Genomic DNA, 17,694 nt, shown 5'->3' with positions numbered 1-17,694 from the left:
TCATCTCACTTTCTCTTTCACTCTATTTATCTCTGTTTGTAATGCATCTATATCTATAATCCCATACTTGCATGTAAAATGCAAGACTTTAACCCGTAACAGAGTGTTTCCACGTTGTTTTATTGCTACTTTTACTTCAGTAAAATACCTGAGTACTTCTTCCACCGCTGCATATATCAAACACGTGGATTTACTAAAAGGTATACTTGACTAATTGAAGTTCTGGCCTTTTTTTGCAGCTTTTATCCGATCTGATAATGAAAATGGAGAGAGGAGCGTTCAGCAGGCCCCGTCATATCTCGTCCCTCCAAGTGTACCCCCCAAACCAGGTACTGTGTCCATTCACACAAAAACACACACACACACACACTCAAACACACAGACGCTAAACTCTTTACTCCTTCAGCCGCACCTGTTTGCTGCGGCTCTTATCTGGAAATTCCATCTCTACAACAAACAAACTTTTTTCCAACAAGTCATTTGACACGAAAATGACTTTGACACCCATGCTCTAGATAATAAATTAAGCCACTTCAAAAACAATAAAACTAGAGGGTTTGTATGGGTGCTGGAAATCGTTGAAAACAGAAAAGTGCTTGGATTTTGAGGTGGATGGGATTTGTAGGTTGTATGGGATGGCATATATGATATAACACACAGAGGATTAAAACATTTTCTGACTGAATCTTTGCATGAAAAACATTTTATCAAAATAGTCGGTGGTTATATCTCTGTCGGTCTATGAGTCACCTAATCATTTCGGCTCTAACAGAAAGTCTATTTAAAAACATGAAAAACATTGTTGTCCTTTAATTTGTCTCCCTTCTGTAAAAAAGATAATTTTGTTTTTTATCACAATAACATCAATTTAAAGTGATGAACAAGTACAATAATAAATATACTGAATATGCTGCATGTGCTGTATACAAATACAGTTTACCTCAGCTGTAAAGTGCCTGAACAGCATGAAAATGCACCTTGAAAAGTGCTTGACTTTGACTTCGGAAAAGGTGTAGGAAGCCTGTAATAAATAAAACGTCTTAAAGCACCTTGGTAGCCAGGTGGTCACACAGGTGAAGCATCACCACCTTGGGACTTTTGTTACCCCTCTCTCTTCCCCCCAAATATTGCCAAAAAATAACCGTTAAGTTGTAGAATATTGTGTTTTATATTAAAAACCTCTGACGCACTTTCGGGAAAAGTGATGTATGACTTTGTATCCGTGGGTGTATCAGAGATTTTCAAACCATGTGTCAAGTTTTTATACTTATCCTTCGGGGCCCGGGGGACGTCAATGTGTGTAGGAAATTTAATGGCAGTCCATCCAGTAGTTGTTGAGATATTTCATTCTGAACTGACCCACATTGCCGTCACACGGGGCTAGCATGACTACAAAACATGTTCATCCTAAAGTGTATGTATGTTATGTAAATCCGGCGCTAAATCTTCCCATGCTCTTATTAACGGAGAAATCCGCTAACACCCGGTTGGACTAACAGTGATTAGCTCGGGGCAGTACGGTGAAGGCATTCAAACGTCTTTTTTAACCACTAATACTGCTTAAAATAACACCAAACCTCTGCAGTAGCATGGCAAGAGTCCCTACACAGAAAACAAAGCACCAATGGGCTCCTTCCTTTGGGATTAATGTTGGTATTCAACTTTAATGGACTTTACTATGAGAGGAGCTGGTACAGGGGCCAGTTGGTAAGTCTTTCAAAATACTCTTTTAATAAACTCTGGGTTCACTAACTACGTTGTTGGTGCTTTGTTTTATGTGTAGGGACTCTTCTCATGCTACTGCAGAGGTTTGGTGTTATTTTGAGCAGAATTAGTGGTTAAAAAAGACATTTTAACCGTACTGCCCGAGCTAATCAGTGTTAGCCACGTCCGGCTGTTAGCAACTCTCCGTGATTTCTCCTTTAATAGTTGTTACATGAAAAAAACTGCCTCATTGACTTATTAGATGTATATAAGTGCCAAAAAAACCATGTGATGAGTCTGCGCCAGAATTACACTTTAATTATACAAAACAAACTGTATGTGTTCATTCTCAAAACCTGTTTATAACCATTGCCTGGCTCCGCTCGCTGCAGTTTGGGGTTTCGGTGTCTAAGCGTACTGTGACAGAATGAACGGTGTATCGGTCATTATGTAACCTCTGTCATAATTATAATTACATGTTTTGTTTTGCAGTCTCTCTGAGAATACCGGCCCCTGAACCAGCGCCAGAACAAGCTGTAGAAGAGAACGAGTATCAGAATGACAAGAGTGAGTACAACTCCGCTGCCAACAGCCTCATCAATCAACCCCTCTATCACTCCTGCTGCTGTTTGCTCCTCTGTCTCGCAAACAGGAACAGGTGTGACTTCATTTTTTCCATTGTTATCTCTAACTTACATCTTTGTTCAAACAGTGGAGAAGAAAGAGACGCAGAATTCCTCGGCCGTTCCACCGTCACGTAAGTCTTATCTTTCCATGTTAGAGAGTCGCGTTATCTCACACGCGCTGAGTGCAGAACAAACAGGTTGAAAGCAGTAACTCTTCCTACAGCAGTCAGACTTTACAACACAAAACCGAATGGGACAAAACATGTAGTTTCTGTTGTAAACTGGCATTTTATTGCCTTAACAAAAGTATGCATGGATATATGCAAGTGTATGTTTTTTGTAAATGTTTTGTATATAAATGAATGGCTGCAAGTGTGTTCATCTAAACTCTCGCTCTCTCGTGTTTCCGTTCATGACTGAAATAGATCCTATTTTTTTATAATGTACGTGAATAATTGTGTTTTTTGGTTTTCTACAGAACTGGTGAAAAAAGCTCCAAAGAAAGCGATAATGCCCCCAACTCCTGCTCCTCGCAAAATGTCCGCTCCTGCATCAACTCCCTCCATCTTCTCCACCTCCTCCATCTTCTCCAACTCCTCCACTCCCTCCATCTTCTCCACCTCCTCCACTCCCTCCATCTCCTCCACTCCCTCCATCTCATCCACTCCCTCCATCTTCTCCAACTCCTCCACTCCCTCCATCTCCTCCACCTCCTCCACAAACAGCCGGGATCAGAGGAAGAAAACCCTCATAGACCCTTTGGGGCAGAGTAAGATGCTCACTTGTGCAGATATAGTTTCTACGCAGTATGGAAAAGTATTAATTTAAGTAATTTCCAGGTTAAGGATCAGTTTGGAAAAAAGGGGGAAAGAGTTTGGAAAAATGTTTGAGTTGTTTCCAGGCTATTATCTCACTTTCTAAATTAAAATATATTAATATATAAAAAATCAAAACAAGCTTACTAACGCAACATAGCTGACCTGTAGATATGAAACTAATTATACTGGGTTAATGCGAGTTTTGCGAGGGCTGGCTTCATGGAGAAAAATAAAAGGATAAAAAGCAGGAAAATAAAGATGTGAACTATGCTTGAAATATTTCACATCTCCAACGTGGGGGAGGCGGCAATTTTAAGCAACATACAGCGGCAAAAGCATCCATTCATAAGTGTTAAAAGTTGGATTTTGACACCATTTTTCACTCAATAAATATCACACAATTGATATTCAGATGTTTAATATTGACTGAAAAATCCTGAGAAGTCTGGAAAAGTATTGAATATTGAAATGGAAAATGTGTAGGAACCTTGATTCTCTGTCTTGATTCATATTTTCCAATTATGTAATTTCCAATGATACTGAAGCTTGTTGTCTGGTGTTTCTCTGTAGTTCCTCTTGCAGCAATATCTGAGCTGAAACTCAAGTTGGAACAAAAGACCAGGTGTCATTAGTGACCTCTCCTGGTGGGAACCTCTCAAAGCACGTGTGAAAAATCTGCCCACCAGTGACTCACACCAGTACGGAGCGCGTCGTACCGGTCTGTCCCAGCAAGATGGAGCGTGACATGAGGAGCAGAGAGCAGCAGCTGTTTCCTCCTCTGCACGTCGGCTCCGCTCAACCTCGTCAGCTGGCTGTCAGGAGTTGCGTCTCTCCGAAGATTAACACGTTATTGATTCACCCTTCTCAGACACTCGTTAGCAAATGAATCAGCTGTAACGAGCCGTGTTTGTGTCTCACTATCTTCGTGTTTCTCTTGTACATGTTGCACATTTACCACTGACAATGGTGTACGTTTTCCTACGCAGACTGTCTGTGTAATTGTTTGTGTAATCAGCTGAATTGTAATGTGTGTATATATTTTTACATAACTAATTTAAAAGTGTGGATGAGAGAGAACAGAAATTACAGTTGGCTTGGGGTTACTGTGCCTGTTGTTTGTGAACGTATAACATGTCAGATACATGTGAATAAGCAACTTCTAGTATGTGCCATGCACATGTTTAATGATGTTCTGTGCCTGTATTCCTGTGTTTAACGCGTTTCTTTTAAATACAGCTGACATTTGTTTCTTAGTTTTATTCTTTGCTGAAGCAGAAATCCAAGAACAAAGTGCTCTCGCTCCTTTATTTCCTCAATGACTGATACACTATAGTGGAAAAATGTAACTATTTACAATAAAATGTGACATAAAGTTAACGTAAATCTCAGTCGGACTCTTCTTTAAAGCATTGCAGGCTACAGTTATTCGGGGAGATGCATACAGTGGGGGAAACATGGCAAAGCAAGGACTGTAAACGTGTGTAATCTATGACACGGACGCTACTCAAGAGGTCGGGTTGTGCACAGAAAAAATACTTCATAACATCAGTGTTTCTCACCTAGGTGGACCCCAAACCTAGCTCACTCATAAGCAATGTGTTAGCTGAGGCTACTTGCTAGCTATTTGTTATATTTGGACCGCAGACAGCCCCACTACTCATGATGGGATTCCCCTTCGGCAAATAAAGTGGTGTTATGGGGGTAAAGACACATACACACTGTACAAACAAGCATTAGGCTGCAGTCAGGTGAACAATGAATACAGTACAGTCATTTCCAAATACTCTGAAGCCATATCTGATGACTCCTACATGGAGTTACACTGATAAAACCTCCCATGTAACTTTCTGTGCAGTCTCTGGCTGACAGACCAAAGCGCCACAGCCAACACTGACTGATTTAAACCTAACAGGACCTCAGCAGGGGGCTATGTGACCCAGTTTCTCACACGCAAAGTGCGGGACCTGACTACAAAAAGTGAACCGCAGTGAACACTGCTAAGTCTGCATGCTGGGGCAAGAAATAAAACACAAACATCCCTAATTTGTGTGGTTCTTATGATCCACTAGTTGCAGACAAAGTAGAGATTAATAATTCCTGATTTAATGAACGTCTTTCTATTCTGTAGCGTTGTCTAGGAGCAGTTTGGGTTAAATAGGTTGGTTGGAGGCAGATTCAGTAGGCGATAATTACAATTAAGCAACGTTACAACCAGGTTATAATGACACTGACACGATACATTGTTTTATATTGACATGGGGAGATCATTTCTTGCTGTGAGATAATAGCATGTTTATACGGATAACCCAATTTGGCCTATCAGTGTGGAAATGAGAAGGAAGGCACAGGGAGAGAGCAGACAGGACAGGCCTTGACCCCGCACCTGCAGCTGGCTGCTTTGACAGTACGATAGTTTTGGTGATGGCAGGGAAGGAAGGGCAGCGGCCAGCGCTAAATCTTTGCTCTAGCAGCAGTGGGACAGTGCTAAATGACATGAGTAGAGAGGAAAAACTAGTAAGACTACAGCTAATGTGTCCCAAGCAATCACAACAGCCGGAATCATACATGTGAAGAGTTTCTGTCACTGACGGTGCAGATGACTCACTCAAACCCTTTATGTAACACAGACTGGAACAGGCTAAACCATCGTTCTCCAGCGATGTTACTCTTCCGTGATATGGTTTGGACCGCAGCCATGGCAGAGGTGATGTTCTGGGGCGGTGGCTGTGGTTCGAGCAGAGCTGGGAGGCGTCCAGCTGGCGTGGCTGAGTTGATGGGTTTAGGTGAGGCTGGCGTTGGAGCTGCTGGTGCCGCTGTTCTTTCTCTGGCCGCTCAGCACCACGCTGGGCACCTGCAGGCCCGTCACTACAGAAAAACTGCCGTTCCACACCTGCAGGAGACAGCACATCAGCAGGAGGTTGAAAAACAGAAAAAAGGGTCACAGGAATGATGGAGCTTTCTTGTTAAATACCAGCCCCAACCACAGTTCTCAGAGTGTCCACCAGGGGCAGGTTTCATAATAGAGCAGTTTCTCCTACTTCTCAAGGATGGAAGTCACCTGCCTGAGGCCTCACTGAAACTAACAACAGTATTTAATATGTTTAAAGGCTTAACTAGCAAACCAAGTTTATGTGTTAATGAGTCAGATCTGAATCGCAAACGTATTCAAGGAGTGTTTTCCATAAAATCTGTCGTCTGTTTTTAGTCTGCAGTGTAGGGGAGACCGGGGTTGGGTGGTGGTCATGTCTAGGATGTCTGGGAGCAAGCCCCCACCACAGCAACTTCCTGGTTGATCCAATACAGAAGTGCCAAAAACTGCAGTTCTCTGAGTGTCCACTAGGTAGAGGTTTCATAATAGAGCAGTTTCTCATTGACCCCCATGTTAAACAGGCCGTTTTCACAGCATCATTAAACCTGTTTAAGGCACAAAAAAAACATTCTAGTCTGTCTGTTTAGGTCCTATCTCCATGACAACACTGAGAGGGGGTGAATTTTTTTGTACCAGGCTAGTTTTTATTTTATTGGAGGTTAAAGTTTATGAATAATTAGGGGTGTGGCCTCTTGAGTAACAGCTAGCCTCTGACCAGATGGATGTATCTCCCTACCCCCCAACGTCACATACATGCCCTTTTTTGGTAAGAGGAAATAAGGCGGAGTCAAAGTCTCCCGTAAGCGAGTATGATTGGATCCGGTTGAGAAGAGGGACCTCGACTGCGAGGCTATTTACATTTTTTATAGAGTCTATGGTTAGATAACAGATGGGCCAAGTTCCAAATCAAATACTTTTCCTTCTGCAGCTGCACTTAGAAAGTATGTACTGTGGCACGCAGTGTGCAGACTACTGAGACATGTCCTTCAGGACATTTCACCTTGAACTTTGACCCTCAAATGTGCTGCTCCAGAGATCATGGGTCATGCTCGCTTCCATACTGCAAAATCCGACCGTGCAGGACATTCTTGTATGTTTCGGCATACTGCAGCTGACACATTACGTAATGGGACGTGGTAAATCTTTCTCTGGCCTCCTAATAGTATGGTAGTACAGATACTGGAATGCAGGTGAGGTATTTAAAGGCTTTGAAGGAACATTTCTCACCATGAAGGCTGGTATAACTGGTTGCTGGAACTTGGTCTTGAAGGTGTGCATCAGCTGTTTAGTTTTGGCGTTGTAGAAAGAAAGAACACCTGGAGAGAGTTCAAAATAAACAAAAGCAAATCACACGAGCGTTCTGTAGTTAAAAAGTAGATCAACAGTCCAAAAACATTTATATTTTATTTTACAACAATATTAAAACACCAGAGCAGCTAGCAGCAGTTGTCTCTTTGTGGTAGTTTTTTTTTATCTGATTTTATATTGTTTTGTCTCATTCTCCTCAGAGTTCCCATGGAAACCGCATTCACGCCGTTCCCAGGAGATACAACAGCTACAGTAGTAGTTCGTTAAGTAGCGATACGGGGCACGAAATGTTTATCAAACCACAAAATGAGACAGGAAGTTAGTCAGCACACCCCGCAGTCCCTCCACCTAAAGACAAACACTGTGACCCCGAAGAGACTTAACCGGTCAAATTAAGTTTGGATAAATTAATAAAATAATAAAATCCACAAAACCTTGAAAGATGGAACCACAAATTAGTAAATATGTTTGCTTGATAAAAGAAGCAATGAATGAATGACAAATAAAGAATTAACTTTTTAAGCACTAAAAAATATGAAAAAGTGCTTTTTGATACAGACATGCTTAACCGATAATTGACCTTAAATAAAGACGTTTTCAAAGATGTAAACATAAAGATTCTAAATGTCCTAGTTTATTACCTGTTGCTGTGAATGACATTAGCTGACAGGAAGTTAACAAGGACCAAGGCTGTTGCCTAGCAATGGATTTCCACTAAAAAGGTCTTGGACAGCTGATGTCATTCACCATCACTCCAACAGGAAATAAACTAGGACACATTAGAATGTTTATGTTTAAATCTTTAAAAAGGTCTGTTAAAACTGATTTAACACCCTTTCAAAATAAAATTTCCGGGTCCAAACGCTCCGTTGAAATAAAACAGACAAAACGGCCGAACATGTGAACAATTACGATCACCTCCTTCATCAGTTAGACACTTTTTTTCTCTGATAAGAAAGAGGCAAAACGACAATTACATTGTTTTTTAAAGACTTGGATCTGTTCAAACAACAGTGAACACGGCTCTGCGGCTTGTACCCGGAAATCATATTTTGAAAGGTCATAACGCCACACCTTATCAGCCGGATAGACAGTAAAATATAACCTGATAATTTACACCATAAAGTGTTTTTTTTGTGGGGGAGTGCTTCTCAACACTTAACAGACCATCAGCGGCTCTGTGCGTTTGTCGTACCCTCGTCATAGTGGACGTAGACGCCGATGCTGTTTGGGATGGCACAGTCCAGAGTTCGAGCCTTGTTGTTGTGCTTGGCTGTGAGGCTCTGCTGCAGCCAGTTGTTCAGGTGGATGCACCAGGAAGCGCTGCTTTTTCCAAGCTGGTCAAAGCGTCCGAGGCTCCGCAGGGCTACACCCACGGCGAAGGCTTTGCTCTCCTTGTCAAACCGCACCTCCCAGTACTGTTGACCAGCGTCGATCATGGTGTCAGCTGTCATGAGACATAAGCCCAGATAATTGATTTGTAGTCTTACAGTGTCAACGCAATCTGTTGTGTAGGAATGGGAGGTGTGATTACAAGCTTTGTTAAAGAGTTGGAAAGAGATGATCTGCCTTCATTGTTCAGTATTATTTGTGTTTGCGGTTTCACAGAAGAAGCAGCCAATGAAATTCATGAGGTGGGTTAGGAATGCATGAAACAGATGAAAGAGCAACAACAAACAGGTAAATCTGGTCCAGACAAGGGAAAAAAAGGATATAGAGCGAGCAAATAATGACACAAAAGTTGTTGAGTCTGGTTTAAAAGTAGATCAGGTCAAAGTCAGAGCTCTTTAAAAAAGAAACCAGGTTTGTGCTGAAGTGCAAAAAGAAAATAATATGAAAAAAATACTTAAATATGTGCATAAATGCAAAATAGGCCAAGTCACGTAGGCCTAGCTGCAGTATACAGTCTTTATAAAGACAAAAGACAAAGGATTAGTTCCTGTCTAATAGTATTATTGGCCACTTTATCAAACCTGTTCTGCTGATTTATTTTTAAATTTCTTCTCAATCAAAATGCCAACGTTTTTATTTTGTTCATATTTAAACTAAAAACATAAAATGAACACAGACAAGTCATTCGAGTCATCGCGTTTCAAGTGAAGGAGTCTTTAGCGCTCAAGGTCTCAAGTCTTTTATTTTATATCAAGTCAAGTTTCAAGCCGTTACTTCAAGTCCGAGTCACCAGGTCTCAAGTCCACATCTCTGCGGACAAATGTATTTAAAAATCCTGGCAGTATTATTTTCATTATTTTCAAATATATATATAAATTATATCATATTTCAAATTACTTAAAACTTTAGACTTTTTCAAAGATGTAAACATAAACAATCTAAATGTGTCCTAGTTTATTTCCTGTTGCAGTGAATGTGAACGACATCAACTGACAGGAAGTCAACAAGGACCGAGGCTGTTGCCTAGCAATGGCATTCCAACTTCAACTGTTTAAATTAATGTATATTTTCTGATTTCGTATTATTGTACCAATGTCCTGTACTTTTTTGTGTCCTGTCGTGTCTTGTGCCAACATTTAAATTTTAGACAATTTTAATGTATTTGACAGTTTAATGTATATTTTTAAAAACCGTTATTTAAAAAAATAAAAATAATCCAAACAGGAAGCTGAGCCAAGATGGCGGCTGCGAGTGGTCGCGTTGACGTGACGTTACAGGACAACCGTTGGTACAGAACACCAACGGTTGAGACGGCCGGATAAACGGCTGTAAAAACAGAATATTTAACCTCCAACTCGATTAATTTTTAATATATTTCGCCTAAACTAGAGATGGTGATTGTTGGAAAACTAACCAACACGGTTTCGGTGAGTTCTATTTTATAATTTATATATTTTATTTTGTTTCTGTCCAGTTTGAAAGAAGTGTTTGACGGTAGCTTAAAACAACGCAATGTTAACGGATCTGCGTCACCGGTCGGACAGTTTTTGGCTAACTTCTATCAAACTATCTGTTCAACCTACAAATATAAATGATGCTGCAATGTTTTGAGTTAATTTAACGGTGTAAAACTAAAGTCTAACTTTTCATCTTTGTTACCATTTATCGTTTTAACGGCTTAATTTAGCTTTAAAAGGACGCTTACACCGTTGAATTAGCATCAAAACATCCAAACATCCGGGACCTTATTTTAGTCCTTCACAATAAAATGACACGCTTTAACAGCTCCAAAATATACCATAAAGTCTTAATTTCCATTATTTAATGTAAGTTTTTTCAGATGGTGTAACTTTACAGTTGTATTTCTGTTTAAATAAATTTGTGAGGTTTTCCTTGGAGATGTTGTGCATGTTTCTGCTTTTTTATGTATATTAGTATTACTAATTTATTTGTAAATTAATATTTTATCTTCTTTGTATTGATTTATCATTATTTATTTTAAAAATATTTTGTATGTTGGATGATTAATTTATAAATCTATCTCAAGTCTGACTAACGTTAGGAGTTAGATTCAAGCTGAAGTCAAAATCTATCTTTGAAACCTGCCAGTTGTACGTGGTGGATAGAGGCCTGGTTAAAATATAGGGAGTTCAATTATCAAGCTTTTAGTATATTACAGCATGGATGACTTAAAAAAAAAGGGGATAAGAAGATCCTGATCTTTGGATATAGTTCTGAGCTGGAAGATGCAACTGTGTCATCCTGTCAATATCAGATAAACATTATGAATGCAAACATATCTTCACTATATATATTCAAATAGCTACAATCTCACTAAGGTTAGATTATTTTTTTAAATGCATTGCCAGTGTAAAAGGGTTCATAGTATTAAAGTTAATATATTTGTTGTGTTCTTTGTGTCCTCTCACCCAGCACTGTGTAGGACTCAGCTGTAAACCTGTCTCTCCCGGGCCGGGCTGACGGCGCTCTCTTAGGTGACATCAAGGCTGACCTGATTACAGATGAAACAGATGGTAAACAACACACTCACAGAGACATATTTATAAAATCATCCATGGGTCTTTTTAGGCAAATTCGGTCATCAAATATGCCATCGAAACAATTTTCTTAGTGTATGAAATATTAACGTAGATTTTCAGGAGAGTTGCTAACACGGATTAGCTTGGGGCGGTATTAGTGGTTAAAAAAGTGGTTTTAATACGTTCAACTCGCCGCCCCGAGCTTATCTGTGTTAGGCTGTTAGTGTCTCTCTGAAAATCTACGTAAATAGTTCATACACGAAAAAAATTGTCTCTATGGCTTATTTGATAACCGAATTTGCCTAAAAAGACCCTGGGATGATTTTACACCGCAATTTCCCTTTAAGGACAGTAGGCACATGACCACAGGCCTTTTACAAGGTTTTTTTTAGACCCTTGTTAATCGCCAGTGCCCGGGTTAAATTTAAATCCTTCAGTGTATATTCATACACACCTGGCTGGAGAGTGCATCGGGGAGTTGGTTCGGGTCTTTTCCTTGCGGATGTCCTGTATCTTTCCTCCGCTGCTGTCCCACTCCACACTCAAGTCCTCCACCTTTAGGTTCGTGTGGGACGAAACACCGTCCAGTTTGAAGGTGAAGGCTGTATATACGAAACACAATTCAATAGTCTCATTTCTATCAACAAAGACCCCACAGACTTTTCATGCTCAATCATAGTGAAATAATAACAGAGTAACAGCCTTATGACACGTGGTTTGTGTATTCTCACCATGGGTTTCCAGTGTGACCGGCTCAGAGAACTCTCCTGCCACGGCCTTGTTACACGCTCTCACTCTAAACGTCATGTACCGGGTGTCAAAGCGCAGTCCTGATGATAAAAAAACATTTTTGAGTCAGCTTCATCAAAGTTTACACAACAAATGCCAAATACCTCTTACGATCCTCCTCCACCTACCGGTGAGTGTGTGCTCCATCTCTCGTATCCCCTCCAACACCATCCACGGGTAGTCCTCCCTGATGCGTGGCGGCCCCTCGTGGTTTGTGCGTCGATGCTCCAGTATGTAGTGGTCTATCTTGCTGTCAGGCTCCGGTAAGGTCCAAACTACAGTCACCGTGTTGTCGCACACCTGGCACTCCGAGACCTGGATCTCTGGAGTGGCGGGAACTGGAGAGAAGAGACGTTTTGTCCGTTATAGGGAATATCAAAAATATACTTTCTATACTATATACTTGTTCAACACTTTTATTGAAATAAAATGTATGATTTCCATGTCTTTATTTATCATAAAGCAGATTGAGGTGATGTATAAAAACTGGGAAATGCTAAATCCACAGAGAGAAATACACAAACTGTGCCTTTAAATGAGCTGTGAGGATTCACACAGGTGTATTCAGACAGACAGCATGAGAAAAAATAATGTCTTTTTTAAACCTTAAAGCATGTAAACATGTTCTAGTAGAAACCCAAAACACAAGTATGAACCTGGGAATGAGCAGAATATAGGCGTCTTAATGATATTTCACTGCAGAAACAGCTGTTGTGTGAAATCAAGATTATAAATATCATGAAGTGAGCCGTCACATGAGAATAATGTTGCAGCTGCATCAATTGATTTTCACCACAATTCCTGCAAATCAAGCTAACACATTATCACTGATTTGTAGTCTTGTTTGTGTTCACCTGATGCATCTACAGGAAGTGTAGTATTCACTCTCTGGAGGTAAATATCTGGCTCTTTAGCTTTTTAATATTTGTATATTCTCACCAGCTAGTGTCTGACTTGCGTCTCCGTCTCCTGGTGCAAAACCGGTGGCGTGCATCAGAACGTTTTTCTGAAATCTGAGACTACAGTACATAGGCTGTATAACCACACCGGTGCATTTAAATAGGTTAAAAAGCCTCACACAGCTGCAGAGTTGAGTGATAATTCTCTGTGGTTTCGTCGCTGCGAACGACCCCCTTTCACATAACACGTAGTTATTTGACTTGTATATGAAGTAATATGTGGAGCTAATTGAAGCCAATGCAACACGGCGCTTGTTTGACATAGAGTCGTTGTTTTTCTGGGATGGTTTAACACAAAGGCCCAGACTGTGCATAACCAGGGCCTGTGTGTTTACTGCTGAGTTGTTTGTTTACTGATGTGTCTACATAAGAAAACATTAACCAGCAGTTGTTGACTACTCTTTTTGCACATAAGTCACAATTATTAAGTGTCAACAGTAAAAGTACTGTAGAGGTTTCCATTTCATATTGGTCGATAGATATGTATATATATGGCATATACATGATATATTCTGTCTTTAACTGGGTCAAAAAAAGTGCAAAAATATGTTGTTATGGGCAGAAGAACAGATTGTATGTTGAAGCAAGCGGGTACGAGGCGTATTGCTGCACTAGAATGATTACAAACAGGACTTTATTTTACAAAAATACCTGAAACAAATTGATTTGCTTGGAAAACAGGCTGGAATATTTATCACAAGTTTTGAAGAAATGATCCATTATACCCCGAATGATTTACTAAGAAAGATATTTTAAGTTATTTTTTGTCCCTAGGGACTACAGATCTTAAATAAAATGTATTGGTGCATAAAGTACATCAATTCCCTCTGAAATGAAGTGGAGTTGACCTATAAAGCAGCATGAAATGGAGATCCGGAAGTAAAGTACCGGAGTGGATGTATTGAGTTACATTACACCACTGCTGCATTCTCCATCTGTTTCTGTGTAATATAAGAGGAGCAGACCTGGGAGAAACTTGAGGCCCTGCAACACCCCCCTCTCCTGGCTGAAATCCACCATCAAGTGACTCATGTTGTCACTGGCTTTAGCCTTCAGGGAGAGGCGAAAGGCTGGAGCCATTGTCACGCTGCGGACAAAGAAAGACACACAAAAACACACAAACAAACACACGGAGTGGAAACAAGCGTTGTCCATTATTCAACGGGATCAGAGGCAAAAACAGGATTCTAATACTGCTCGCTACGGAAAGGCCACTAACTAGACTTCTGGTACTACCACTGAACTCATCAACCTAATGGACGATTAAAAGCGGAGCTAGAGAGGGAGTTCGTCCAGGGGGGTGGGGGGGATAGGGGGTCGACACAGGATGGCGCAGACTTAAGAAGACAGAGGGAAACACAAAGACAAAAGGCTCACGAGTGCAAAGTTTTCCATACTGCTTATTGTCTACGATACTGGATACACGTTTTGAATGCATGCATGCTGGCTCAATGATTACAGAAGGCTAGGGCAAAAGGGAAGCAAAGCATGACTGAGTACTATACCTATCCTTAATGTCTTTGGCCGCCTGGAGAGGAGAAGCAGAGAGGGGAAGGAAAAAAAGAGAGAAGAGATACGGAGCAGAGACAAAACTGAGTTGTAGCCAAACATGTCGTCATTTACCACAAAAAGTCACTGATGGCGGTGCTGTATGACACCACTGGAGGGACAGATGACATCTTATATACATATATGGACACCATCAGTCATTAACATGGTTATAAACAGCGAGCAGAGGGAGCAGCATTACGTCAGTGGTGCCGTGAGTCAGTTACCTGGTTGAAACCATCCGTCTCAGAGGAGCAGAGCGTCTGATTGGCCAGCTCCAGCAGCTCCTCCGAACTCTCCAGGGCTTTGGAGCAGGCGCTCAGCTGACTCTGAGAAAATTACCAACCCAGAGTCAAAAAAGAGAACATCTGCTAACTCTAACACGTTTTTCGTTTAGTATAATGGGACTATTGTGTTCTCCGCAGAAGCGACGGAGTTCGCTGCATCATTTGAGAGTCATGGTTTGGTCCTAAGGCTGCACGCACCAAAGACCGGGACAGAGAACTCTGAGTGTTATACAGTATTTGACCTGAGAGGCATAATTATAATCATAATAACATATTTTCAGTGCAAGTAAGCTGGAATAGTTACTGAACTTATGTAAAGAATATGTTTATTTGGTTAATTTTCCTTAATTTTTTTATTTTTTTTGTGATTTCAGTCATTTGAAAGGTTAAAATCTACCTCGCGTCATGTGTTTAGTGTCTAGAAATAATGTACAAAAGAGAGAGAATGTCATAAAATGTACTTTTTTCCACATTTTCTAATATTTACTTGAACACATTTCTTGCACAAGCTTAAACATTTGCACGTCGAAACGTCTTTGAGCAACACACGAATGCTTAGGATGCGTTACATGCAGCGATGAATTTCACTATAAATTAATAAAGTATGTTTTTTCTTAGAATAAAAACTGGACTTTAGTGATTTCAATAAAATGCATTTGCTATAATTCTGTGAGTCTAAAGAAATACAAAGATTTTATTTTTACTGTAAATAAAATTGAATGGAAATGCAAAGACCCTAGCAGTTACCTGCAGCTCGTACGTGCGGCTGGCTTTCTCCTGTTTGATGCGCGTCACCATGTTTTCCTTCATCTCGTCCAGAACAGAGTGGAGCGCGGTGAACTCCGACTCAAGATCCTCCTGGACTCTGTTAGAGTTCGCCTGGTGTCACAACAGAAACGAGTGAGTACAGGGAGGAAACCAAAACAGTGTGCAGCCGGGGTTACACTTGAGTTCAGCGGCCGCGTGCGTCTGTGTACCTCCAAGTTGTCGAGGTTCTGTTTGAGAGTGCAGACGAAGTTTGAGATCTCCTCGTTCTTCATGGCCAGCGTGTGTGTGATCTTACGCAGAGACTCCTGCAGAAAAGACAAAACTTAACATTCGAATATTCAACATTTTGACATAATTGGATCCTTTCAGACTGGAAAAGCAAAGCCTGTAAAGTTTGATTCAGTACAGCAACATGTTTACTTTACGTTTACTCTTGTTCTTACTCTTATGAGCAGCCGTTCTCCAGTGAGGAGGACGAGGGGTTCAGTATCATTTTAATGCCTTTTTAAGAGCTTTTACGTTCATATTTACTTTATGCTTTGGATTCATGTAAGAGCTGGACATTGATTGTCACGCACGTTAGTTGTACAGCAGCAAAAAGGGCTTTTGAAGCCGCGGTTTTCATGTAAAATATGAAAATATCAAAGGTTGCTTCATGAATTTGTGCTCATTCAAAGTTAGTGTAATAAAGGGAGGCTGGTTTTTAAATAGTTATTACAGTTATTGTCTTCTTTCACAAAAGGGGGAATATGTAACAACAACATATGTAAACATGTATACTCTTGTCCACACCACTGAAATATTTACATTTATTTAAACTATATGTGATTATAGTGCAATAATAACATCATCACCAGTGAAATATTTACATTAATTTAAACTTTATATGATTCTAGTGCAATTATAACATCATCACCAGTGAAATATTTACATTTATTTAAACTTTATAGACTCTAGTGCAATTATAACATCAACACCAGTGAAATATTTACATTTATTTAAACTTTATATGATTATAGCGCAATAATAAAATCAACACCAGTGAATTGTTTACATTTATTTAACTTTATATGATTCTAGGGCAATAAAAACTCTTGTTCTAGTGAAAATTGCTTCTAGTTTTAACCTCATGTTGTTGTTGCCGTGGATATTTGTTTGCTTAAGTTGTTTTTGTCTTTTGTAATGCTAATTTATTTCCCGTGTCTTTAATTTCTAATCATGTTGCAGTTCAGTACAATGACAATAACAGTTTCTAATGTAATCTAAAACGAGTGGCCTCTGATGGCACAGAGGGCCGAGTGTCTCCTCTAACACTGAAGTGCATCCTCTGTGGTCGAGTTTGTTTTTAATCAGTGTTTGAATGGAGCTTCAGGCTTTGAGCTCTTTTTTTTAACATGATTAACATTTGTTTCTTCAGATCGGACGGGATCAGAGAGGGACCTACAGCCTCAGCGCACAGGCAGGGAGGACACTTCACGGGCGGAAGGATGCGCATTTATAATCTAATAATGCAGCTCACAATGCTCCACATGCATTAAACAGCTTACTTCAAAGGACACACACACACGCACACACACAGGGTCGACACACCGCTGATGTGTGTCACCACTCCCCGTTATATTGCATCTCAAGCCGGCCGTCCCACACTGAACGAGCCCATTCATACTGAAGGACTCTGTAATGTTTGTTGATGCGAGAGGAGCCGCGCCAAGGCCCCCCGTCCCCGGCCACAACCCCGACACACCGATGACAAATCGGCTCCAGATGAACCTCACCTGCACCCGGACAAACGCTGGTTCACATATACCCCACCACTGTGAAACACGAGTCCGGACCGCATCCACAAAGTCCCCGGTCCCGCAGCTTGTCCCCCTCCTTCCTTTGTACACTAACGTTACGCCCTGAAACGGCTTCCCCCCATCAGAGACACCTGTTCCTCCGGCTCCGGCTCACCTTCTGGTCTCCCATCGCGCCGCTCCGATGAACCGGCGCCGCTAGAGCCGCAAACACCGCCGGTATTTCTCCTCTGTACCCCCGGGTTTTCGGTTTACTGGCGCGGCGGAGCTGGTACTGATGCTGCCGGAGT

The 17,694-nt window shown here is 40.8% G+C and overlaps 2 protein-coding genes across 2 annotated transcripts in view; one reads left to right on the top strand and one right to left on the bottom strand.

The window, feature by feature from the left end:
• LOC310945254 (signal-transducing adaptor protein 1-like) overlaps positions 1-5,723 on the top strand; it is a 16,867-nt gene extending 11,144 nt beyond the window's left edge. Inside the window, exons 9-13 of the mRNA XM_083911295.1 lie at positions 240-329; positions 2,197-2,271; positions 2,417-2,461; positions 2,809-3,099; positions 3,719-5,723. Of these exons, the coding sequence (XP_083767421.1) occupies positions 240-329; positions 2,197-2,271; positions 2,417-2,461; positions 2,809-3,099; positions 3,719-3,780 (563 nt within the window). The 3' untranslated portion in view covers positions 3,781-5,723. The remainder of the gene's footprint in view (positions 1-239; positions 330-2,196; positions 2,272-2,416; positions 2,462-2,808; positions 3,100-3,718) is intronic.
• fsd1 (fibronectin type III and SPRY domain containing 1) lies at positions 5,718-17,694 on the bottom strand. Its single transcript, XM_083911294.1, has 13 exons — positions 17,562-17,694; positions 15,818-15,913; positions 15,588-15,719; positions 14,781-14,882; positions 14,511-14,533; positions 13,971-14,092; positions 12,175-12,384; positions 11,989-12,087; positions 11,712-11,859; positions 11,147-11,229; positions 8,521-8,772; positions 7,245-7,333; positions 5,718-6,038 (listed from the first exon to the last, which is right to left on the bottom strand). The coding sequence occupies exons 1-13, from the start codon at positions 17,574-17,576 to the stop codon at positions 5,928-5,930; spliced, it is 1,482 nt and encodes a 493-aa protein (XP_083767420.1). The 5' UTR covers positions 17,577-17,694; the 3' UTR covers positions 5,718-5,927.

The sequence above is a fragment of the Echiichthys vipera genome, assembly GCF_963691815.1.
Source record: "Echiichthys vipera genome assembly, chromosome: 3".
In the NCBI taxonomy this organism is placed as follows: domain Eukaryota; kingdom Metazoa; phylum Chordata; class Actinopteri; order Perciformes; family Trachinidae; genus Echiichthys; species Echiichthys vipera.
Note: the sequence above shows the minus strand (reverse complement) of the source record. Positions and strands in the feature narration are given on the sequence as shown.